The following is a 27,902-nucleotide window of genomic DNA, read 5'->3' on the forward strand; positions in this document are numbered from 1 at the left end:
ATAACCCAAGGTCTGAAAACACCTGGGCTAATCAACACCATACATTTCCTGATGCAGTGCAATGAGAATTGACCACTATATCTCGGGTAATCCTGCTAAAAGAGCTTAACATAACTGTGAGGAAATATCAGACAAGGCTAAATTGAGGCATTCTGCAAAAACAACTGGTTTGGACTCCTCAAAAATGCCAATTACACCTTTAAAAAAACTCAGGAACAGGTTCAGATCAAAAAAGTCCAGTAAGAGAACTCCACACAACACAATCTTAGATAAGGACTTTATTATAGACTGGATAACTGACAAAATTTCAGTGTGGTCCACTGATTAGATAACAATATTGTGTCAATGTTAATTCTCTGATATTGATTATTGCACTGTGATTATATAAGAAAATTCCTTTCTTTGAAGAGGAAAAAAAAACAAGTATTTAGGGTGTTACTCATAAATGGCTCAGGAAAAAAAAAAAACATTTTAAAAGACAAAGAAAAAAAATAAGGTTGTGTTTACATTTGGCAAACCTGAGTGAAGGGTTTCCAGGAATTCTTTTCACTATTCTGCAACTTTTGTCTGAAATTATCTCAAAATTCAATTATTTTTTTAAATAAACATCCTTCAGGCTAAAAATAACAGATCAAGTTATCTAAAGGTAAGAATCACCATGAACACATTTAATAAAATTAAGAGTCACGGGAATGCTCTTAGTACTTACTTCAAAACTGACCAGAGATTGGTGTCCCAGCACAAAGCCTGGAATTCTGGGTTCTACTGTGGCAAGGAACTAGCTTGACGCTGTTAACCATCTTAACTACTGAAGCAACTCTCTCCCCTTGACTGCTTCCCTGTTCATCAAGGGCCTTTTGCCTATAAAATAAGTGACTTGACATGCAGATCTAGCTATAAAAAAATAATCATATTGCCTTAGAAATTATTCATATTTATAAACTGGGTTATAAACCAGGTTTCTGTGTTTCTGATTAATACCAGCACTTCTCAAATTATATCAACTCTGGGACATCAACAAGAGTATTTTGGGACCCATAAGCCTGGGAACTATCTTCTAAAATGGCAGATTCAGCAAGGCAGTGTAACTGTGCACACTCTTGGCTAACATCTTTGCTTTTAGCTATATTCCCTCATCTTGTCACAGCCTTCTTTCAACCAACAGATTTCATTACTCATAAAGACACAACATCAAAACAAGTAAGAAACACTAACTCTATCTCAGAAAACTGCAAGAAACTAAAATATGACACAAACATAATCACTTCAAGGACACAAAAAAGGGGGAGATTGTTTTTATTTTCATGCTTTTTGAAGTCCTGACATAGAAGAGATACAGACAGACCACAGGTAAAAATTTTAAATATGCGGACAGAAAAGAAGTCACTTTAGAAAGAACAAGGCTTTATTCATAACTTCAGGATTAAGGAGTCAAATCTTAAATAGGAAAGTGTTCCATTCAGCACTTACTCGGTTTCCTTATTTAGTGATGTATATAGAATTTATGAGTTGGCTCTTAGTTCTGGCATGCTCAGTTATCTTACTTATAGAAATAGGATCTTAAAACTTCATTTTCGGAACACTTTAAAAACCAAACCAATGCTTTCCCTTCAAGGATATGAAAGGTATTTCCTATTTAAATCTGATTCATGGTTTTATAAAGCAAGAAGATCACTTATATTATTTCATCATCCATATGCTGGATTCTACCATTCTTTTTGATGGTGATGTGTTCAATGAAACAAACTTATAAAGACAGAATTCCTTCTCAATTTGTAAACCAAAATTTTAAAAGCAAAACCCTTGTAGAGACAGGAAGACATTTTTATAACATAAGCAGCTACAATCCAAAACAATTAAGGGATAAATTATTATTTAACCTTTCAATACTGTTTGCTATATAATTTGTTAATAGTTTAAATATACCTTCTTCTGCAACAAAAAGATTATCCCCAGCTTAACAGCTTTTGAAGATGTAAATATTATAAATAAAAAAGGCAACTTTCCTACTGAATGTCCAATTATAAACTGAACCCCCAATTTTCCTATCCCAAGGATATAAAAATGATCTAAAGTAGATTAAAGTGCCCTATAAGTTCATACTAAAAATGACTTTTCATATGCTCTTCTACTAAACCAATCAATATAAAAAGAATGTAAAAGCATGTTTAGTGCTTGAAGGTTCAGGTAACCTCCAAGGAATCACAACTCGCAAGCTTTTAAAGCCAGAGCTATACAATATATGAAAATACTAATGTCTCATAAAAAAGGCAAGCCAATAAACTTCTATTTGTTAATGGCCTAAATTTCAGTAATAATTCCATTCTCCATAATTTTTTATCTAAAACTTCAAAGCCATCAACTTTTTAGTTCTTCAAGTGAGCAACTGAAATAGTTGCATTTACTCAGGTTTAAAACTAAATTTCTCTTCTCTCAATGTGAAGGCATAGACAGAACAGACAGTGAAAGTATTCTGTCCAACATCCTGACCCTACAGATGTGGAAACCACATATAACGTGTTCTCAGGTCATCATCGATTCACCCTCACCACCAGTGGCATCTTGAGAAATGTGAAGGTCTTCAAGCATCTCAGCCAGACTAACTCGAGGTGCTCCTTCATCATCTGTGTCACTTTCCACAGGAATGGTTGAATCTATGACAAAATATAAAGAGAACTTCAAATACATACAAATATGGAAATACACAAATACTTGCCCTCCCCATCATTACTACTATTTAACCATATTATATCTGTAGCACTTATATCACATCCAGAGCAGGCACTTAAATATGCATTGAATGACTAAACTTGCATAAATGTATGAATAACTACCTATTTGCATAGGGGACAGCAAATTGAGGGATCATGCTAGGATGCAAATTATATAAATGTAGCAAAGTAAACAATATTTTACTGTTGCGAAAGTTTGGGACTTTTTTTAGGGGGAAGATGGGTAAATGTTGAGTAGTTTTAGAACATACAATAAAAGTCATTTATGGAATCGAAGTTTAAGATATCAAGATATTCATACTGCAGTAATTATTTATTTACAGAAGATACAACTTAAATACTCCTTATTCACCAACCTCTATAAATGTTCACATTTTTTCTAATTGCTTCATCTTCTTCAAGATCTTCAAGGAAATCCTGGTATTGCCTACAGAAGGAAAAAGAAACATTTAAGTATCTCTCCTTTACCAAAAAGTATGAAGTTAATGTCTTCTTCATTTTCAGTATTACAAGGTTAAGTGTGTTCCAAGTATTAAAATTTTTAAAAATAATAACTGAAGGTCAAATATGGATCTTAAATAAGTACTGACAGGTTTTGAAAAATATTTTCCTTCAAAATTACCTGATTAATAATAAACAATACACACTTGAATATAAGTGAAAGTTAGTCATGTCTAACTCTTTGTGACTCCAATCACTATACAGGCCATGAAATTCTCCAGGCCAGAATACTGGAGTGGGTAGCCATTCTCTTCTGCAGATATTCCCAATCCAGGGATCGAACCCAGGTCTCCCATATTCCAGGTAGATTCTTCACCAGCTAAGCCACAAGGGAAGCCCAAGAATACTGGAGTAGGTAGCCTGTCCCTTCTCCAGCAGATCTTCCTGACCCAGGAATCAACCAGGGTCTTCTGTATTGCATGCAGATTCTTTACCAACTAAACTATCAGGGAAGCCACACTTGAATATAAGGGGACATTAAATATAAGGCAATGAGAAGACCCCTTCATACTTTACCCTCTCCCCCAAAAAATGTATAGTCAAGTTGAAACACAACCATTTTTAAGATTATAGATGAAAGTCAAATATGTACTTAAAATATTTACTTAACATTATATATTTATACATACATACTTATTTTAAATTACATTATGAGACTATATTTTATAAATACTGCTATCTCCCACTCACATTTCAAGACACAACTTTATTTAAACGTTTCATTTTCGTAGATACCAATATTATCAATGTCATCATTAAGGCCACTCTTTCAATCATACAATAAATTTTTCTACAACACAGCATCTTCATTTCTCCTTAAATTAAAAACCAGCATATTTGGTATCAAAGAGCTGTTTTCTTTCACACTAAGTCATAAGTACTCATTTGCTCTCTGTGATATCCACAAGGTTATCATTATACCTTGTGGATTACACTCTGGACCCACAAGAACTCATTATATTTTCAAATGAATCATCCATAACAACATTGCAATCATCAGGTCACAAATCAGGAAAAAATAACTAGATCTGTGGTAAAGGTTATTATATCTGTTCATCCTGATCCAAACAACATATTGATAAGAAAACAAAATTAATAATGAGTGCAAGAAGCAACCATGTGGTAACTATTTCTTGATGATATAAAAACCATAAAGATTTATCAAAAGGATTAAAGACAACATAAAAAGTATATATGAAGTGGGACCTTTCATCGTCTGTATCCACGTTTTCTCTATCTCTTGCAAGCTCTTTCAGTTTCCAGTTCCTACGACGCTGACGTTTGCTACGGTCATAGCTCTTCTTGATTAATACCTAAAGAAATATTTGCAAAATTACAAAAAATGGGAACTAAGTAACAAGACCTCAAAAACCAATAAAATTTTTTAAATGAAAAGTTATGGGAATGTCAGAAAGACCGCCAACTGATGATAGCGGTTATACCTCAAAGGAAAGGAGTAGAGATTAAGAAGCAGTGTCAGAACTTTCAACATTTTTATTAATGCACTTAATAATTTATGAGAATGCATTTAGCCTTATGTGTATAACTGCTAAATTTACTAACTGAAATCTTCCAGTGACTGAGACTTTTTTATATCAAAAATTTCATGTTTCTGGTGGTTTTTTCCTTCTATTACATCAAAGTTCAGTTTTCCGCTACCATTCATGTAAGTCATTCTGAAACATTATCAAAGGAAGACAATTTTTCTCCCTCATATTCTTAGTGACAAATACTTATAGGCTACATATATATATTCACAACTATATGTCCTAGAACAATTTAATAAAGTGGGGATAAAATAATTTCACAAATTCTTGTAAGACCATTTTAATCTTCTCTTTATGACCTCTTTGAGAAATACCAATTTAGACTTACACCTAAACCATGTTTCTATTTCCTAATTTATTAATTAATAAAAGCACAATTGGGTGATGAGGAGGGGAGTCCTTCTTATGCCATGACTTGATTTCTGCCCACAGCTAAAGAGATTAATATTTATTTTAAAACATTAAGTTAAGCAAGCAGGAGACAGCCTTTCACATTTCACATTCACTGTTGCTCCTGATTCTTATAAACTCATGTTAAAAATTACCATTTTTTTTCCCAGAAGTAATATCCTTTCTCTTAAGACTTAATATTGTGGAGATTATTTTCAACTAATAATTATATTCAAACCTGAATCATGGTGTTAACTTTAAATGCCTTCTTAACAATACATGAGGGACTTTCCTGGCAGTGGTTAAGACTCCACACTTCCACTGTAGGAAGCATGGGCTCGATCACCAGTCAGGGAACTAATAATAAGAAGATCTATCTGAGCTTCCACCAAAAAAATGAAGAAAAAAGGCATGAAATAAACTGAGCCTAAAAGAATGAACAGAATAAAGGTCATCATTTTTAGCTGTAAATTTATTTTTGCTCTATAGATACTATCAAGCAATTTGACAGAACGAAAATTTGGTAAGAGAAAACAAAAAACTCAATAAATCTTGGATTTTGAGATTATCAAAGAATAATCTTACATAAAGATTTTGCTATTATAACTGCAATTTTAAAAGAAATCTCTAAGTTTATTATTTTCAGAAAATGAGAACTCGTGCATCTTCCCCGTAACAGTTACATTAATCCCCATCAACACAAGAAAAAGGGAAAAATCTAAAGCCTTACCACATCTGGGACTCTATCTGATTTCATTTTGTTGACATGCTCATCATTTAAGTTACAGTTGACCAAATCAAACCTGAAATGAAAACAATGAAACAATGACACACTTACTCTTTCCGTGTTGTTTTATAAATGATCACCTAACAGTTCCTCCTAAGATCAAGCATTTAATATGCTTTCCCACTTCAGAAGTTGTGCAGTAAATAGGCTTCTACAGATCACAGTAAAGATAATAATGCATTCTATCTCTGAGATTCACAAGTCATCCACTATTGCCCATCTTACCATACTCAAAGACTCCTTACATATATAGCTGCCATATTTTAACAGTGAAATTTATTTTAACAACAGCATATGCCTAACAAAAAACCACTTGCTCCCCAGAAAACTATACAGATAATCTTATCATACAATTTCAGGGATCAATTACTCAAAATCTTGTAACAAATGACTCTAAGATAATGGCCAAAATGGAATAATTATAAGCTTCTGTCCAATGAGTAATTTATTCATCAATAATAAAGTGAGCTATATAGCTCCTAAGAACTCTTAAGTTCTTTTTAGGATAAACAACTTTATTTTAGATAGCTCTGCTGGCTCCCAGAGAAAATCTGCAATACTAGTGGGCAGTTTAAAATAATATAAAATAATACAAACCCCAACACCAGGTCTCCAGGATTTAGAAGATGTCCCAAATGAGTGCGACAAAAATACTGTTTATCTGTATTCATTTCAGATGTTTTCTGTACCCAGACTTCCCCGAGGGTATGCTTAACAGGGAAGAAAATAAACTCTTCAATAATCTAGGCATAACTTAAAAAGCATCTCATAGAAAAGTTAAATACAATGTTGATTTTGGTTTCTGATTTTCATTTTAAATTAAAAGTGTCTGACTTTCCAGATCTCTGAAACACTGTCAAAATTAACCGATTACTGAACTATGAGTAGAGAAAAACTCATAAGTAATTCGTAAAATAAATATTTTTGTTAAGATTTTATTCAAGGCTTCTAGAAAACATTAACATTGTCACCTAAAAGCAGACACATATATAGAACTTTCAAAAGAAATGTATTCACAGGGAGATCACTCAACAAAGACTGAGCAGAAAGAATAAAGTCCGTGCGTCCACACATGTGCTCAGTCATGTACAACTCTTTGCGATCCCAGCGACTGTAGCCTGCCAGGCTCCACTGTCCATGGGATGGCCCGGCAAGAATATTGGAGCGGGGTGCCACTTCCTTCTCCAGGAAATTTTCCCAACCCTGCATCTCCTGCATTGGCAGGTAGATTCTTTACCACTGCACACCTGGGAAGCCACCTACTAAAAATGCAGGGGAATCTTCATTTAAATACAGCAAATATCTTAAGTAACACCTCTGTTTTACACATACCGTTAAAAACACCAGAGTTCATAGAAAATAATCTAACAATTCCAGCAGCACCACTGCCACAACAGCACCCAAATCTTCATCAAATTAATTTTTCTGAATGTCTACTATTTTGAGGCACAACTTTTTAAAAAAACTATCATGGAAACATCCTCTCAAGTTTGAACTTTTTAAGCAAAAAACCACTAAAGGCCCTTTCCAACATGGAATTTTACAAGCAACTGTAAATGACATTTCAAATTTCCTGGCTGAATTAAGTACAGCCATGCCAATACCTTTTACTAACAAAAACAAACCCAAGTAAAATGGGTCTTAGCAAAACACTAAGAATTATAGGTAGAATTAACGAATCTCAATGTGGCAAAAAGAAGAGGTAAAGATAGAAGAAAAAACTGAAGTTACAGACAGGTTCCAGATTTAGGGGAAAACTGGGGGAGGGGAGAGGAAAAAAACAAATTACCAGGGAAAGACTAAATTCTAATAATGTCTGAAAACAAAAAAACCCATATATCTAGCTTTATATACACTGGAGAAGAAGTGGTGGTGTTTAAATGATAAGTGTTTTCTCTTAAATACTAACTTTCAAAGTAGAAGAAATAGGACTGACATGCTTGAAGAAATATCTGATTTCAGATACTGGGGTAAGAACTACACAATGTGATTTTAGAACACCTAAATGTTGTGGTGTTATCCGAAAATGTAAGGATGCTTTCAAAGACTAGTAAAGAAAGTCATGTCAAAGGATATAAGAATACGCCTACAGCTATTAAGAAACTGAGTCAATAATTAATAATCTTTCAAAACAGAAAGCATCAGGCCCTGATGGATTCACTGGTGAATTCTAGCAAATATTTACGGGAGATATACCATTCCTCTAGAATCTTCTCCAGAAGGCAGAAGCAAAGGGAACACTTCCTAACTCATTGACAAGCCCAACATTACCATAAAATCAATACCAGACAAAGACATTACAAGGAAAGTAAACTAGATTTAAGTAACACGGATTTAAAACTCCTCAACAAAATATAAAAGAACTGTATGTACACCATTATCAAGTGGAATTTAACATATGTATGCAAGGCTAGTTCAATATTTGAAAATCAAGTTAATGGAGCTCATCAGTCATTAACAACAGGCTAAAAATAAAACAAAACAAAAATCACACAATGATATCAATAGATAAAAAGCATTTGACAAAATCCAACACTTATTCATGATAAAAACTCTCAGTAAACTAGAAATAGAGGGGAAACTTCCTTCACTTGATAAGGAGTATCTATTTAAAAATTACAACTAACATTATACTTAATGGTCAGAAACTGGGAGCTTTCCCTCTAAGTCCCCTCTCACTACTCATCTGCAATATCCTACTGGAAACCCACAAAAGATAAGGAGATGAAAGGTATATAGACCAGGAAGATGAAAATAAAATGATCTTTGCAGATGACACAGTCATCTACACAGAAAACTTAAATGGACCAAAAAGCTCCTGAATATATACAGCAAGGTTATAGGATACAAGGTTATAAACGAAAGTCATTTTCCTGTTTACCAATACAAAAAATGATACTTGAAATGTTAAAACACCATTTACATTAGCACCCAAAAATGAGATACTTAAGTCTAACAAACTATGTATAAGATCTGTATGCAGAAAACTACAAAACTCTCATAAAATCAAAGAACTAAAACACAAAGATGTTACATGTTCACAGACAGGAAAACTCAATTTTGTCAAGATTTAAGTTCTGCCCAATCTGACCTACAGATTTATGCAATTCTGATCAAAATCCCATGTTAAGCCACACAGGTATAATACACAACATAAAGAAAACAGTCAGTCATACTGTAATACCTTCGTATGGTGACAGATGGTAACTAGACTTACCATGGTGATCATTTCACAACATTATGCAAATATCAAATCACTTGTACACAGAAAATAAACTACTGTACATCAACTACGTTTCAATTTTTTAAAGATCCCAATAGGATTTTTTTGTGGGTATCAACAACTGATTTTAAAGTTTAAATAGATAAGCAAAAGATCCTGAATAGTCAACAAGATTTTGAAGGAGAAGAATAAAGTTGTAGGAATGATACTACCTAACTTTAAGACTTATACTGCTACAGTAATCAAGGCAGTGTGGTACTGACAAAAGAATAAACAAATAGATCAGTGGAACAAAATAGAGTCCAGAAGTGTACCCACATAAACAGTCAACTGATCTTTGACAAGGGAGCAAAGGCAATACAATGGAGCAAAGACAGTCTTTTCAACAAATGGTGCTTGATCAAGTGGATGCGTGCATGCAAGATGCTTTAGTCATATCCGACTCTTCGCAACCCTATGGACCATAGCCCGCCAGGCTCCTCTCTCCACAGGATTCTCCAGGCAAGAATGCTGGAGTGGGGTGCCATGCCCTCCTCCAGGGGATCTTCCCAACCCAGGGATCAAACTCATGTCTCCTGCAACTCTCGCTCTGCAGGGAGATTCTTTACTGCTGAGTCACCAGGAAAGCCCAATCAACTGAATATTGGCATGCAAAACAAAAAGTCAATCTAGACACAAACCTTACACCTTCCACAAAAACTAACTCAAAATGGATCATAGACCTAAGTGGAAAACACACAACTATAAAACTCCTAGAAGACAACGAAAGAAAAAAATCTAGCTGACCTTGGGTTTGGCAATGACTTTGTAAGTAAAACAAAGGCAGGATCCATGAAAGAACAGTTGATAAACTGAACTTCATTAAATTAGAAACTTCTGCTCTATGAAAGACAATGTCAAGAGAATAAGAAGATAAATTGTACTGGGAGAAAATATTTCCAGAAAACACATCTAACAAAGGACATCATCCAAAATACATAAATAACTCTTAAAACTCAAAAATAAGAAAAAAACAATCTGATTTTAAAAAATGGGCCAAAGACATTAACAGACAACTCACAAAAGAAGACATACAGAGAGCAGATAAGCATGAGCAAATACTCCTCATCATGCATTATCAGGGAAATATAAATTGACAATGAGATACTATCACATACCTATTAGGATGGCCCAAATCCTAAACACGGATAAATCCAAAATCCTGACACCACCAAATGTTGGTGAAGATGTGGAGTAACAGGAACTCTCATACACTGCTAGTGGGAGTACAAAATGATACCATCACTCTGGAAGGCACTTCAGTGGTTTCTTACAGAATTAAACATGTTCCTTGGTATTTACCCAAAGAAGCTGAAAACCCACGTCCACACAAAAACATGCCAAGGAATGTTTACAGTAACTTACTCATAACTGCCAAAACTTGGAAGCAACCAATATGTCCTTCAGTAGGTGAATGAGTAAACTGTGGGATATCAAGATAATACTTTGCGCTTAAGAAAAAAAGCTATTAAGCCAAGACATGGAGGAACCTTAAACACACATTACTAAGTGAAAATCCAATATAAAAAGACTATACAAGTCCAATAGGAGAAGACTATATGACATTCTGGAAAAGGCAAAACTATAGAGACAGTATTAAAAAAAAAAAAAACACAACAGTGATTGCCAGGGGTTAGGACGGAGTAGAAAATGCATAGTCAGAGCACAGCACGTTCTAAGGGGAATGAAAATATCCTGCGTGATACTATAATGATGGATACACATTTGTCCAAACTCATAGACAGTACAATACTAAGAGTGAATTGCAGTGTCAAATATGTAATCATTTTGTGTGATTATAACATGTCAATGTGGACATAAATTGTATGTCCATAAATCTATTCATAAATTGTAACAAATGTACCACTCTTTTGGTGGGAGAAAGGCAATGACAATGGAGGAGGCTACCAATGTGTGGAGGAAAGGGGTATACAGGAAATCTTTTATCTCCTCTTAATTTTGATATGAACCTAAAACTGCTCTAAATAAAATCTTTCCCCAGGCTATCTCGACCAAGGGATTGAACCCCGGTCTCCTGCATTGCAGGTGGATCCTTTATCATCTGAGGTACCTGGAAAGTCCCCCCAACCCCCCAAAAAAGTAAAAGTTATTTAAAAAAAAACTTTAAAGGACAGAAACCATTCTGAAGAGGCTCCTACTGGCTACATTTGAAGCAATCTGAGTAGAAGGGAGGGAGGCAGTGCGGGAAGGAAGGAGGGAGAAGGCAGGAACAAAGGGAAAAAATTTAAAAATTTCAACAGAGATACCTGGCTATCAAACAATCAAACATTACTTGCCTCTTGATATATCACAAAAGGTACATATCATCACCTCTGAAATGTTGTGACAAAATAAAAAAATTAACCTAAATTTAAATGAGACTTCAGATCCACTTTTAAAGGAAATATAAGAGATTACGAAGCAAGTTAAATAACATCATGAAGAAATGAGAATATAAATCCACCAAAATAAATGGCCTAGTTGCCTTAGAAAGTTGGTATCATTAAAAAAAAAAAATTAGAAAAAGAGAGCGGGTACTACTATTAATATTTAAGAGGTATAATATTCAAATTTAATGTACAGTCAGTCCCCAGATGGGTACTGGTTTGAACAAACCATAAAAGACACTTTGGGACAAATGAAGAAATTTGGCAAGCTATATAGCTGATATGTATAATACTTTGATTATGTAGCAAATGTTTCTAGGTTTTACAGATGCATATTGAAGCATTCAGTAGTGATAATATATATACATTTAATTCAAAATGTTTGAAATTTTTTAAAAAGTGAAAGAGGGTTAAGCTTCTCATTTGCTCCTTCTATACAAAAAGTAAAATAAATACTTTTTCATAATAACATTTTAATATTAAAGAGAAAGAATTAACTTACCAGACAGTGTAAATCTGATAGTTTTCACCACAATCGCCACATGTTAAAAGCAAATAGCATACAAACACAAAACACAGTTTTAACTGAATGTGGTGTTAGCTTATTTGGAACCACATTTTGGAATTACTATCAAATTTAAAAAAAAAAGTGAGAGAGGGAAACTAAAACAGTAAGTTAGGGTTAGGGCAAGGTGAACAGGATGGAACTTACCTTTTTTGATATCATTCCAGCACCTGCACTGCGTTTTATATCTCGGACTATGCTGCATTCCATAACAATAAACTCCTCCAGTTGTTTGGGATGGCATAAACTATTGAAAGGGTGACTCCAGAAAGTGTTCCCATCAATATCTGCAACTAAGAGGAAACACAGAACATTAAAGAATGAAAGAACTGAAGTATTTCAAAAGCCATCAAATGTGTTAACTAGGAAGAAGTTGATACACTGAAATGGGAATCATCAGGTCAACAGAAACCAGAATGGTAACTCACAGTGCAGGGGACATCAACCCCAAATTTCCCAGAGAGTAAGAGAAATACCAGGTGTCAAAAATATCTTACGTAGCTACTAACAAGTACCTTTCAAATAAGATCAGATCCAATCAGCTGTATAGCTGTTTCATGCGCTGGCACTTTATTTGACACAGTATCAGCCATCTTAGGTGTTTAGTTTATGGGAAATAAATTTCTACCTGACAGATGTTCATCCCAATACTGCAAACAGAATTTTGACTGAGAATTCTAATTGATAAGGATAATAAATGACTTTCTAGAAAATATCAAAATAAATTCAATGTTTTATAAAAGAAAACTTGTATTACAGTAAACATATGAAAAAGCTCAAGTAGGTGATGCAACCAAGTACTGAGAGACACCTATCCATATAGGGTCTTCTTTTAAGTCAAATGTTCCAAACTTTAAAACGTACGCTCTACACTAAAATTCGATAATGAACTTAAATAATTAGTCATAAAAAATAAAAGAGGTAAATAAGTCCAGTTCAGTAAAAATAATGGGATAAGACTAATAAAAACTTAAAAATTTAAAGAAATTTTTCTTCAGAAAAAAAAAAAATACAAGGGCAATTTACCAAAAGTGTTAAAAAATTCCAGTGTTTTAAACACCATACAGTATTAATTTTAACTAATTTTTTAAAACAATATTACTGAGAATACTTAATATTACTGAGAATACTTGATAAAATTAACATTAACAAATTATTACTGCTTTTTAAATACAAGTGTCAAGGCAGTTTCTAAAGCTTACCTTGTAGGGTATTTGGATCTATGAGGTGGATGACACTCGTTACTCGAATACACACACAAATCTGGTTCATGTTTCCCAGACTTTGTGCCAGTTTTGGAGACAGACAAACAACATTATCCTAGGAATAAGAACTAACATTTAGTGTGAAGCAAATTTTAAGTAGGAGTCTTTGATAAACACCATCAATGTAAACCTGATCAAAGTGAATTTGATCAAACCAAAATGTCATTTTTAATTCTATGCATCAACAAATGGCTTAAGAGAATCAGACCTTTCAGAAACAGAAAATAAGCTATACCTTCTTAAGATGGAGATAACTGTCTTAAAAAAATGGCTTTTAAAAGTATTTTAAAGATTCTAGTCACCAAGCTGTTTAGTTCATTTCAATTTTACTGAAGTGTGAATGCTTGCTTATTATTCTGTGTTAATATAGTGTGACTTCATTTACTCTCCATAAAAATTTCAGAGGAGCCGTATGTTCCTCCTTCTCGTCTACATGTACCAATGTGTAATCAAAGATCTAATGTCCCCTCAAGAGCACATATGCCTATGTGTGCACCAGGACATACTAACACCAATGTGGCTATCTGTTTTTAAGCTGTTACTGAAATATGAAAGGGATCTAGATTATATTTTAAGCTGTATCTATTCACAATCATAGGCTCCCTCACTGAAAGGACATTATGTACATCCTTACTGGCACCTAGCTCAGTCCTTTTTTCTTCCCTGAAACTTACTAAGATTCTCTAAAGATTAATGGAAAAACTTCTTTACACTCTGTATTCATTCAGATACCTATATGAATCACTGAAAGCACTTAATACACAAGGCCTAATATGTCCTCTCACCTAGATTCACTGTTTTATTTAAACTGGGGGTCTGCAAAATAAGACCCTGAGGCAAATATTTGTAAATAAAGTTTTGCTGGAACACAGCCTTAGCCCTTCATTTACCTATTATCTATGGCCAATTTTGTGCAACAACAGCACGGCTGAGTAGTTGCAAAACAGACTATATAACCTAAAAGCTGCAACTATTTACTATCTGGCTGTTTACAAAAAAAATTTGCTGACTCTGTTTAAGCCATCATTTCATGGTACTGTACTAAATCATAATTAGTGATTACAGATTTAAAGCCTCAGAGTCACAGACCTAGGTACAAATCCCGGCTTCCTTTTGTTGTTAACTTTGGGCAAATCATCAAGCATCAGTTTACTCATCTTCAGAATGATGGTATGATTTACTCCAGTTGTAATGAGACTAAACAGGTGAAATATACTTAAGTACTCAGAAAGTACCTTTATGTAGAATGCTCACAATAAATTATAGCACTTATCATTATTAGTGATTTAAACATGGACATGTAAGTTCCTATGGAGCAGAGACATCTAGGACACAGTCCTTAATAACAGTCTTCTATACAACAGATCCCCAATAACTTTTTGTTGAATTTTAATTCATTTATATTTTTTGAAGCAAAGTTTTACCTTAGTACAGCTAATGAAATGACAATTTTTGTCTTTAGAAGAAGAGATCAGATTTGCAACTACCAGAAGTGGTAGGGGTGTGGGTAAGGGGAAAGAGGAATTGGATGACCGTAGTCAAAAGGCACAAACTTCCAGTTACAAGATCAATGACGATGAAGGATATAATGTACAACATGATAAATATAATTAACACATCTTTATGTTATATATGAAAGTTGTGAAGAGAGTAAATCCTAAGTTCTTATGAGGAGAAAAATATTTCCTTTCTAATTTAATTTTATATCTATATAAAATAATGGATGGTCATTAAAAAAATGATAATCTATATCTTAAGTATTATTCAGATATTTTTAAAATCACAAAAATAACTCAATGCTCTCCTTCCATAATATTCTTTAATTTTATCATGCCAAAATCCAGTTTGCACACATTCCACAAAGTTGCTCACTGATAAGTAATTTCCTAAATTCAAAGTTTCATAGAAACTTGTCCACTAGGACTGCAAAGTTTAAGGAATATATGCCTTAAAAACTGCAATGAGGCCTTTTAATTAGTACACCAAAAATTTATAATTTTAAGCATGATTACTCTTAAATCTTTTTAACCTGACTAAAATGTGTCAGAAATCATTAAGAAGTTATTTCTAAATGTTTAACCAATCCCAGAAGGAAATCAGGAGCTAATAATTACATATAAACCAATTAAGGACATGGATTAATTAAATGAGAAAAAGTACCTTGCATATTGGAACAATTTCCACAGAAAAAGTGCTTTTGTAATTGTATGTATTACTATGGATATCCTGAGAGATCAGTCTCTGTGAGGCTTTGTATCTGTTAAGAGAAAAAGTTAACCATTATAAAAAGGCAAAGGTCTTTATTTGTCTAATCTTAGGAATATAAATTTTCATTAAATCATCACTGTCCAAGGTCTGAAACAGCTTCCTGATGCCTGTTAGGGTGAAGTCTCAATTCATCCACTTTATTTATAAACCTTCACCACTCTGACTGTACTGTTTTCCAGTTTATCTTCAAAACATGCCCATGGTTTAGACCAAGCAAGTCTACATCTATCATCCATTAAAAGCCACACTAATGTCCACTCCCAGTCACTGTTCACACTAATCTCACCCTTCAGCACAAACTTTACTTTCGAAAACTCCCCATTTTAGGAGCTTAAGTTCTTCCAACTCCATAAGGTTTCTCCCCAAAGTCCTTTAACCCTGTTCTTTTTTCTTATTTAAATACATTGAATCAATGGTTCAGGACTACAGTGCTTACTATCACAGACTGAGTCCAGCTCCCCAGAGATTCTTAATGCTCTTTGGCTAACACTTCTGTTAAAAGTAGTTTATCCAACAAATGCTTACTAATTGTGTAAGTAATCCTACTATAGTTTTACATATTTTAAGGTAAGTTGCCTAAGCCTGAAGAATGGATGTCATCTACGTTCATTCCCTGTTGCCTGGATTTAATCACATGTAGGTTTCAGAACATACCTAGTGGGGACGGTACACTGAAGAAATTCTACCATCTTCTGAGCATGTTGTTTTGAGGAATAATAGAAATCCAGACCATCTTTTAAAGAAAAAAGCCATATTAAAGTAATACTGCAAAATTTTCTTCTACTAATATGACTATATCACAAATTAAATGCATGTTAAATAATTAAATTATAATTTTCTTGCCATAGCACACTAGGAATGCCATATCACTTGACTTGTCTGACAAAAGGTCAGATAAATCAGACAAATGCAAACAAAACAAAACAAGATTCATAACTTAAACTTCAGACAAAATTCAAGGTCAAAGGGAAAAGAAAAATATTAAACAGAACAAAAAAGGGTATTTTATGTAATAAATGGACAATCCGCCACGAAAACAACAGAAATGCATCTAATAGCATAGTGTTGAGATACGGAAATCATAAACTACTAAAAAGAAAAAACTGACAAATGTTAACACATGCAATCACTGAGAGAGACTAGTATAAGACTAACAAAACCAAAATGATCAAAAAATGAAATGTGCTGTGCTGAATCGCTCAGTCATGTCCAACTCTTTGCAACCCCATGGTCTTGTGGCCCACCAGACTCCTCTGTCCATGGAGACTCCCCAGGCAAGAATACTGGAGTGGGTTGCCATGCCCTCCTCCAAGGGATCATCCCAACCCAGAGATCAAACTCAGGTCTCCCACACTGCAGGCAGAATCTCTGCCACCTGAGCCACCACAGAAGCCCAAACTGACCCAAAATAGGAAGGGTACACAGAACTTGAAGAAACAACTATCAAGGTTGATTTAACTGAGATTACAGAATGTGGTCCAAGAAAGAATACCTATTATTTTCAAAAAATTGATAGAATATTCATAAAATATACACATATGAAGATTAAATTTTAAAACTTTCATGATTCAGAAGACATTATTATAAGTAGGCACCACATATCCTAACTTCAAAACATATTACAAAGTTACAGTCATCAAAACAGTGTGGTATAGACAAAAAGGCAAGTCTACAGAATCAATCCACGCACACATAGTCAATTGATCATGAACAAGTGTGCCAAGAATACACAGTGGGAAAATGATAATATCTTCAACAAATGACATTGGGAAAACTGGATATCCACATGCAAAGGAATGAACTGAACTCTTATATCATTAACAAAAATCAACTCAAAACAGATTAAAAAGACTCAAACTAGAACCTGAAACTGTAGAACTTCTAGAAGAAAATATGGAAAAAGCTTCATGACATCAGTCTTAGAAATGATTTCATGGATGACATGAAAAGAAAAATAAACAAGTGAGGCTACATCACACTAAAAAAGCTCACACACAGCAAAAGAAACAATCACCACATTAAAAGGGCAACCTGCTGCTGCTGCTAAGTCACTTCAGTCGTGTCCGACTGTGTGTGACCCGAGAGACGGCAGCCCTCCAGGATCCTCCATCCCTGGGATTGATTCTCCAAGAAAGAACACTGGAGCGGGCTACCATTTCCTTCTCCAATGCATAAAAGTGAAAAGTGAAAGTGAAAGTCGCTCAGTCATGTCCGACTCTTAGTGACCCCATGGACTGCAGCCTACCAGGCTCCTCCACCCATGGGATTTTCCAGGCAAGAGTACTGAAGTGGGTCACCAGTGCCTACAGAATGGGAAAAAATATTTGCAAACCATGTATTTGAAAAGTGGTTAATCTCCAGAATCTATCAGGAATTCATATGACTCATCAACAACAACAACAAAAAACCTGATAAGCCAGTAAGAAATGGGAATGGAATAAAACATTTCTCAAAAAAAGATGTACAAATGGCACAGATCTATGAAAAAAGCTCAACGTTGCTAATCATCAAGGAAATGCAAATCAAAACCACAATGAGTTTACATTTCACTGCTTTCAGGATGGCTATTATCAAGGAGAAAAAAGACACATACTAGTGAGAATATGGAGATACTGGAACCCTTGTACACTACTACCAAGGCAAATATACAACAGTACAGTCACTATGGAAGACAGTGCAGACATTCTTCATAAACTTAAAATCAGAACTATCAAATGATACAGTAATCCTTCTTCTAGGTATTTATCCACAAGACATGAAATCAAGATCTCCTGTGTCTATTGAGGTATTATTCACTATAGCTAAGAAGATGGACATTTAGGTTGTTTCCACAACGGATGAATGGATAAACTGTGATATATACCTCCAATGGAATATTATTCAGCCTTAAAAAGGAAGGAAATTCTACAACGTGCAACAATATGGATGAACGTTGAGAACACTGTGCTAAGTGAAATAAGCCAGTCACAGAAAAACAAATACTGCATGATTCTATTTATATGAGGTACCTAAAACAGTCAAAAGCAGAGAGTAAGAGTGGAACTATGGTTGCCAGAGAGAAAGGAGAAATGAGGAGTGACTAGTTAATGGGCATAAAATTTCAAACAAGATGATTCAGCTAGAGATCTGCTATATAACACTATACTTACCCAACTATAAGGTATTATACAGTATCATACACTTAAAATTTTAAGAGGGTAGTTTTCATGTTGTGTTCTTATCATAATTTTTTAAAAAAAGAGAAAGAACCCATTAAGAAAATGAAAATACAGCCCAGGAGAAAATATTAACAAATCTTATGTGAAAAGGGGCTTATATCTACTGTGTATTTTAATAAATCTTACAACTTAAGACAAACAACACAATCAAAACTGGCAAAAATTTAAACTGCTATTTTACCAAACAAGATACAGAAATGATAATAAGGTCATGAAAAGACAATTAAGATTAAGTTATTAGCGAAAAGCAAATTAAAACCACAATGAGATACCACTTCATCCCCTAGAATAGCTATTTATACAAAGAAACAATAGCAAGTGATGTCAAGATGTAGAAACTGGAACTCTCAAAGACTGTTGTCAGGAATATAAAATGGTATCGCCACTTTGAAAATGGCAGCTCCTTAAAAAGATAAATACAAATTTACCATATGACTCAGCAATTCTACACCTAGGTAGGCACTCAAGAAAATAAAATAGCTTAATGTTTGCTGAGAAAAAAATGGGAAAATATAGCTTTAAGTACCAGCTACAGAGCCAATATGATACTCAGAAGAAAATTTATTAACTTTAAATCTATATATTAGAAACTTAAAATAAGCTAAGCTTTCAATTAATTTAAATAAAAAATACTAAAGAATGTACAAGGGAAAAAAATTGTATAGCTATGTATGGTAACACATAAATATGCAATCAGTATGTTGTATACCTGAAATTAATATAATGTTTTATGCGAATTTTACAATTCTATTTCAATAAAAAACTTTAAGTAGGAGTTAGTAATAAAAACAAAAATTAAGTAGAAAGTAATTTTTGATAAAACTAAAGCTACCTCTAGAAAAAACTACTATAATAGACAAAAGTCTGGCAAATCTGATCTGAGTGGGGAGAGAGAGGAAGTGAAAGAAGATGAGAAAAGACAAACATTAGCAAAAATGAAGAAGATATAACGATGAGTTATGGATGAGATTTAAGACCACAATACACAAACACACACACCATGTTGAATTCTATACACACACACAGACACACACACACACACACATCCCACACATACACACCACCCCCCCATGTTGAATTCTATGCCAAGTATGTGAAAAGCCAAATGACATGTGTTTCCTTGGAAAATGCTATTAAAATTGATTCAAGAAGCAGTATAATACCTGAAAAAAATTAACATCCTAACTAAAGGATTTGAAAAGGTTCTCCTTCCTCCCTCTCCTCATACCAAACTGAATGGCTTAATGGGCTGGTACTTATTAAACTTAAAGATGTTGATTAACACCATGCAGAAAGATAAAAAACTCTGATTGCTTCTATATCACTAACATAACGACTAGCAAGATTAGAGAGAAAATTATGTATGCAAATGAACCGAATACAAATCTCAACAAATATTCTATTTAGGGGTGAAACACAAACAGACAATAACCGCTGTTACATTACCACTCAACGCTATTCTCCACTCCTAGACACAGGGGAAAAAAGAGAGGGGAGAAAAAGAGGGAATAATACCGTAAAGGAAGAAATAAAACTATCACTGTATACAAATAATAATTTACCTAGTAAACCAAGAGTATTACGTAAATGACACAAGAATATAAACCATTAGTGATATTAAGAAATTTCAGAACGATCAACCTATAAAATCAAGAGCTTCCCGAAAATATTAGCAATAATGACAGAAAATGTAGTAAAAACCACCATCCCCAATGACTAAAAGTATAGAATAGTCTGGAAAAAAAAGTGAGAATCATTCAAAATTTTGATGAGGAAAACTATGTTAAAGAAATACAGAAAAGAACTGAAAAAAACATGATTATGCACCAGGTCACCTAGGGTCACACAGCAAAAACATGGTGGGAAAGAGATTCAAATTCACAAAATCTGGTTCCACAATTAATGCTCTTACTATCAACCAAGTTTAACAAAAGAATTAACAAGAGGGTAATATTATGAAGTATAATTTACATACTGTGATAAAAGCAACGAGACAAAATAAACTAGAACTGTGGGATGTGTATAGAGGAATTTAGTATATACAAGAAAGGAGGCATTTTAAATCAGTGAGTAAAGAAGAGACTACTTGGTAGGTAAGTATCGAGACAACGCAAGTCAACTTTTTGGGAAAAAGTCATACCAGGTAAGATTAAAGATCCAAAAGTAAAACAAAAATCTACTTTAAAAAAAAATCTTGAGAGTACAAAGATAGATAGAAAAATTAAAGAAAGATAGAAAGATTCTATCCTATGTAAGATACAAAGTCATAAGCCATAGCTATAAGACTAAAATAGGATTCCCTAGTAGCTGTATGACTAAAATGGGCTTCCATAGTAACTCAGTTGGTAAGAATCCGCCTGCAATGCAGGAGATCCCAGTTGGATTCCTGGGTTGGGAAGATCCACTGGAGAAGGGATACGCTACCCACTCCAGTATTCTTGGGCTTCCCCTGTGGCTCTCAGCGGGTAAAGAATCTACCTGCAATGAGGGAGACCCAGGTTCGATCCCTGAGTTGAGAAGATCCCCTGGAGAAGGGAATGGCTACCCACTCCAGTGTTCTGGCCTAGAGAATTCCACGGACTGTAAAGTCATGATTAAAAAGAGCCAGACACAACTGAGTGACTTTCACATGTCTTCACATTGACTAAAATATGAACAGCTTAGATAAGAGAAGACATGAGACATTAAGTATCTGCTCTCTCAGCTCACACTCAAGGACATGCTCTGCATGCTTCTCTCTGTATATAAATACACATAATGAGATTGATATCCTCTATAACAGGAAATAAATAAGGAAAAATTAGATATATAAAGAATAATTTACATTAGATAAACAGCCAATACATATGAAAATGTTAACCCTCATTAGTAATCAAGGAAATGAAAATAAAAACAAGATGCCATTACTTTCTTCATTATAACAGCAAAAATTAGAAAGCCCAATACAATCTTATGCAGTACTGGCAAGTGTTTGGTAAAACAGAAATTCTCACAAGTGATGGGACTATAAACTGGTACTATTTTGGAAAACAATCTAGTTGCACATGTAAAAATTTAACATTTGCAAACTCTTGTCCAGTAATTTCAATTCTTGAACTCAGTCCCAAAGAAAAATTACTAGCTATTCCCACAAACATAAAGATGTTTGCTACAGTACTGCTTGTAGTAGCAAAAAACTGGAACATCTTGTAAGCCAATTAATACGAAACAACTAAATAATTAAAAACACAATGATTAACAAATACACAACCACAGAGTTAAAAATAATTAAACAGGATTATATGCAATGATGTGGAAAGGTTTCTAAATATAGTAAGATGGCAAGTCACAGAATGTTACAGAACCATCTCAAATATGAGGAGAAACCAATGTTATCACAATTGAGATATAGAATAAACACTGTAATATCCTGTTTTAAGGGGTTATATCTGGGAATAACAAGTGGATAAATGGGGCAGAGGTCCTTTATTTATAGAAGCTTGTTTTCTTTATAATTTTTGTAATTTTTAGAATTTTAAATTTAAAATTTTATGAAATTTTATAATTATGATTTTAAAAACACAGTTACAAGCAAACTAACAAAACATTAATTTACATCAAACCAAGAACCAGTAGGAAAAAAACAGATTTAATTCTGGATGAGAAAAAGGATTGTTACACTTCCAGATTTTTGGTTTTGAAAATGACTGCAAAAGTATGTCTCAGAATGTATCCAAGTCTTTTGCTACAAAATTTCGGTGAGGATATTTCTGCCGTGGTGATGAACAATAATCAGAGTTTTCTGTTTTCTTTGCTAGCGTATTAGGATCCCAATTCCCAAGTTACTCAAAGTTACTCAGAACAAAAGCGCATTTTTGCCAGATGGCTAGCCACAAATAGTAGACATCGTGTTAAACAGGTAGCAAAGTACTTTACCTACAATAAGTATTCAGTAAGCTACATTCCACAGATTTTGACTATTAACCTTATGTCTACTGGTAATGCACTCAAATCACATACAAAGTTTAACAGTTTCTCCAGGTGACAAAACTGATATTTCCCCCCGCCCCCCATTTAAGAGATCCCAAACCACACTTCTAAGTACTTTCTTCAAGACTTATGAACAACACATCAGTAAGTAAAAGAGGAACTTAAACTTTCAAAATAAGTAGCACAAGAATTTGGTTATTCCTTCAAAAAACGCTACCTCTAAACCCGTACTGTAACAACTAGGAAAACTATGTACATGTCCTACAACTAAAAACATTCACTTTTAGCAAGAGACTGAAGTATTTGCTACAGAATACTTATATTTTCTATTATGAAAGAAATATTCATCCATCAACTAGCATATTTAAGTATGCTACACTAATAGTAAATGCTAAGACAGAACACACTCTGAGGAGCCATTATGAAACTATGCAAATATTTTAAAATTCCATCTTCAAGAAATCTAATTATATCATTTGTATATCACTGTTTATTATTACTGAGTTTACCCTTCTGATTCAATGTATGCATCACAAATGCCACTAGGCATAAGAAAAACAAAAATATTACAACTAACAGATCTCAAAAATAATTTCCTTTCAATAAGAAACTGAATTCGGCATAAAACAAGCTTTTGATAAATTTCTACCACTTTACATTCTGTTAATGCAGTTACTGGTTTACTCATTTTGTAACCATTTAGTGTAAATATAAACTAAAATAGAAAAAAATTAAAATTTTTTATTTAAAAAACTAAATTAAAAAATTAATCACATTTCAAATATTCAACAGCTACTTATGGCTAGTGGCTACCATATTAGTAGGATAATGTAGAAAAAGAAATAAGATTTTTATTCTTCCTAACAGAAAGTTCTTTTGGACAGTCCTATTCTAGATATTTGGAGAAGGAAATGGCAACCCACTCCTGTGTTCTTGCCTGGAGAATCCCAGGGACTGGGGAGCCTGGTGGGCTGCCGTCTATGGGGTCACACAGAGTCGGACACGACTGAAGTGACTTAGCATTCTAGATATTATCAGTAATGATAAAAGACTCCTTATTAAGATAGTTAAAATAAAATCTGAAATCATTTCAAATGCTTTAAATTTTAACTCACCATGAATCTCTTTGATACGAAGTGTATTCTGGTGCATCCCATACTTCAAAATCAACTGTTCCAGATAGTAGAAAGTTTTTTTGTGCAAAGTCTAAACATAAATGAGTCACTAGATTAACAGATGAAACACACACACACACACACACAAAAAAAAGGCACTTACAGACACAGCACACTAATTTGTTTTAATTTTTATTGGAGCATAGTTGCTTCACAATGTTGTGTTAATTTCCACTGTACAGCAAAGTGAACCCACTATGCGCATACATGTATCCCTTTTTTTCTTTTCAGATTTCCTTTCCATGTAGGACAGCACAATAATTTTTAAAACAAAAACAATCTAAAGATTATCTAAAGTGTGGCAGTGATCTGCTTCTAAAGGTGAATGTCCCAAAGACCTAGACTATCCTTGGTGCCTGAACTACTTGGAAAGAAGGGAAAGGAGAAGGCTTTACCCACTATTTATAATGGACAAAGGCAAAATACAGATGGAGGACTCACACAGCATCTTTCTCTCATTACCTTTTGCCTGACTTGAACCACAGCCTTCCAGAAATCCTTAGCTTCCACTCTATGGCAATCACCACACATCTGGGGCTGAACAACATAATCCACCACAAACACTTGCTGAAGGATGGCACCATTCATCACCTGACAAAGAAAACAACCCACTTCTTCATTCTTTCCTTTATCAAAAGAAGATCCTTTAATATTTAACTTAAAATCTTTTTCTATGAATGCTCTGAGGACATTAGTAATAAATAAGTCATAATTAAAGTCATTAAGTTATACTATTTCCAGAAACGTATATAGGTTTAATTCATAGGATTTATCAGATTAACATTTCAAATTTACCTTTCAGTTGAAGTGGTTGTAAGATATTCTTTCAAGATTTTTTATAGCTATATATACGTATATATGCATGTGTGTGTGTATAAAATTCATCCTTAGGAGACAAAGAAAACTCTCAAAGAAAGAGGTCATTCCTTAATTGTTCCCAAACTTGACCAATCATCAGAAATCACCTGGGAAGCTTTATAGATTCTGAGTCTTATATCTAGGTGAATCCAGTTTGAATCAGTCACTGTGAGACATAATCATCAGCCAAGTTTGAGAAGCACTGCCTTAGCTCATGTTTTTACTTCAATCTTATTTCAAATAAAAATGACTTTGAGAAAGTTAACTTAGCCCACTAATCATGAACAAAGGCTGGTCTTACTAGTGACCTGATCATTTCTGCAGATGATCCAAAAGAAAACAAAGAATTAAAATTAAGAATGTTATTTGTTTCTCTTTAAGCTGTCAAGTCATAATGTACCAATAGCCTCATATTTTCACTACCTACACTTTAACCATGCCGAAAAAATTATGTATAGCTTACCTCTTTCTGAATAGTCAGTTTAACTTTAAGTCTCTTAGAATGAGGCTCAGTCCAAACAAAGCTTGCATCTACAAGCCGTACCTTCAATAAAACACAAACAAAAAGAAACATAAGTTACCTTTGGAAGAGAAAAAAGATGAAAGAATAACTCAAAATAAAAAGATTTCAAGATGCTTATGCAATCCCATGACTAATCTACCCAACATCACCAATTTAAAAAAAAAAAAAAAAAGCCATGAGACGTATGGCAACAAAAACAGCAAGTAAAGTGAAAATCTAATGACTATATTAAAGCAACTGGTATAATTCAAGCAAAAATTAAAACGGAAAAAAACTCCTTTCCCCTAAAAACAGTAGTTTTCCTAATTCAAAGTACATTTTTTAGGAGAAAACAAAGACCTGATGACTTCATCATCTACTAGAAATCTCATGAACAAAGGTTTCTACTTTTATTATTCTCTCTATAGTAAATTTGTGGCTTAAAAAATATATATGGACATTCATTCTTCGGAGGGAGTCTCATGCACTGAATACTGAATCCACAATGGTAACACACTGCTAAATCAGCAGAGTCAGCAGAGGCCAAAAACAGTTTGCCCTATGTGACAAACTCAATGCAGCTCATATGGCTAAAATGAGTGTTTTAAGAAAGGAGGTTGGAGAACAAAAAATAGAGGTTGTTTCATTAATCTGAGCAGGAGTTTAGGAAACCTGAACTGAGGGGCTGGAAATAGCAGCAGCAGAAGGATCCAAACCGAGAGATATTTGGGAGATAAAATCTATAGCATTTAATAACAAATAGATATGGGAAGATTTCAGAATGATAGTCAAGGATCCAGCTTGGACACCAAGGTAATACTATTTTTCTGACACAAATAAAAAAGAGATTAAATGCAGAGGAAAGTGCTATATTTGGTTTCAGACACTTAAGTTCAAGAGGATTTATCTGAGATATCCAAGTGAAGCTGTTCAGGAGATAGTGAGATATACACATTTGGTCTGGTGTTCTATGGAGAAATCTGAGTTAAAGATAACAGGTTTGGGAGACATCAGCAGGCAGATAATAATTTTATCAAGACCTGTCTGGCAAGAAGTAGATAAGCTAGTGTAGATACAGCAGTCCAGAATAAAACCCTCCTCATATGACTAGCTCCCTTAAACCAAAGCTTAGTAGCCAGTAGACAAGTCACCAGGTACAAAGGGTGACAGAGAGCTGTTTATTCCCTCAGTCTCCATCTGCGGCAGTCCAAGGAAGCTCCATGGGCCTGTATAAGACTGCCCTTTCCTCAGCCTCCAATCTCCATCTGTAGGAGTGGAGAGAGAAACAGATCTACTTCACCACTCCCCAGCTCAGTCTCATCACACTATCTGTCCTCAGACAACCAGGACTGATCCAACTTACTGAGCCCTTTAACCTTCTTTACCATTACCTCAGCCACCTGCTCATCTCACACACTCCAATCTCCACGTGTAACATATACGCCCTCTTCTGTCCCATCCAACACTCCTCCCCAAATCCTGAAAACCTTTTTATTGTGGCCCCTGGAATTCAACATTCACTAACAACAAAACCTTCTAAATCCTGAATCTCTTTCCTGAACATCCCCTTCACCTTCTAGATCTCCTGATTATCTACATATATAGCTCTCCCTATAGCTAATGAGGCCGCGATGGCACAGAAGCGGCGGCTATGGTTTTTCCAGTGGATGTGAGAGTTGGACTGACTATAAAGAAGGCTGAGTGCCGAAGAATTGATGCTTTTGAACTGTGGTATTGGAGAAGACTCTTGAGAGTCCCTTGGACTGCAAGGAGATCCAACCAGTCCATCCTAAAGGAGATCAGTCCTGGGTGTTCATTGGAAGGACTGATGTTGAAGCTGAAACTCCAATATTTCGGCCACCTGATGTGAAGAGCTGACTCATTGGAAAAGACCCTGATGCTGGGAGAGATTGGGGGTAGGAGGAGAAGGGGACGACAAAGGATGAGATGGTTGGATGGCCTCACTGACTCAAAGGACATGGGTTTGGGTGGACTCCAGGAGTTGGTGATGGACAGGGAGGCCTGGTGTGCTACAGTTCATGGGGTCGCAGGGAGTCAGACATGACTGAGTGACTGAACTGAAATGACAAGTAATGACTGATTTTTTTTTTCATCTTCTCAAACTTTTATCATCAAAGGATCCCAGGATTCAGTCCTCAAATTTCTCCTTCTCTAAACTCCCTAGGAAAGCTCATCCAATTTCATAGCTTTAAATACCATATACATCCCCAAATTCATTATCTTCAGTCTAGACCATGCCCTTGCTTATTCATCCAGCTCCCCACTATTTCTGCTTCCATGTCTAATGAACAGCTAAGTACCACCTGAGATGAGTTTTGATTTCTCCCACCTGACCTCCTCCTTTTGAAGTCTTTCCTACTTCACTAATAGCAACTTCCTCCTGGTTGCTCAAGAACCACAGAAGTCACCCTTGACTCCTTCAACTCCTAAGCATACATCCAGCTTCATCAATAAA

At 34.5% G+C, this 27,902-nt stretch overlaps 1 protein-coding gene across 2 annotated transcripts in view; it reads right to left on the bottom strand.

The window, feature by feature from the left end:
• Positions 1-263: 263 nt before the first annotated feature.
• NMD3 (NMD3 ribosome export adaptor) overlaps positions 264-27,902 on the bottom strand; it is a 34,647-nt gene continuing 7,008 nt past the window's right edge. For both annotated transcript variants that reach the window (XM_069561009.1, XM_069560999.1), the window contains exons 5-16: positions 25,388-25,468; positions 24,529-24,657; positions 24,007-24,097; positions 16,359-16,437; positions 15,597-15,693; positions 13,374-13,491; positions 12,319-12,464; positions 6,555-6,667; positions 5,901-5,973; positions 4,440-4,546; positions 3,089-3,159; positions 264-2,654 (exon numbers count right to left, since the gene is read on the bottom strand). In XM_069561009.1, coding sequence (XP_069417110.1) covers positions 2,524-2,654; positions 3,089-3,159; positions 4,440-4,546; positions 5,901-5,973; positions 6,555-6,667; positions 12,319-12,464; positions 13,374-13,491; positions 15,597-15,693; positions 16,359-16,437; positions 24,007-24,097; positions 24,529-24,657; positions 25,388-25,468 — 1,236 coding nt within the window. In that variant the 3' untranslated portion in view covers positions 264-2,523. The remainder of the gene's footprint in view (positions 2,655-3,088; positions 3,160-4,439; positions 4,547-5,900; positions 5,974-6,554; positions 6,668-12,318; positions 12,465-13,373; positions 13,492-15,596; positions 15,694-16,358; positions 16,438-24,006; positions 24,098-24,528; positions 24,658-25,387; positions 25,469-27,902) is intronic.

Source organism: Ovis canadensis, chromosome 1 (genome assembly GCF_042477335.2).
Source record: "Ovis canadensis isolate MfBH-ARS-UI-01 breed Bighorn chromosome 1, ARS-UI_OviCan_v2, whole genome shotgun sequence".
Lineage (NCBI taxonomy): Eukaryota > Metazoa > Chordata > Mammalia > Artiodactyla > Bovidae > Ovis > Ovis canadensis.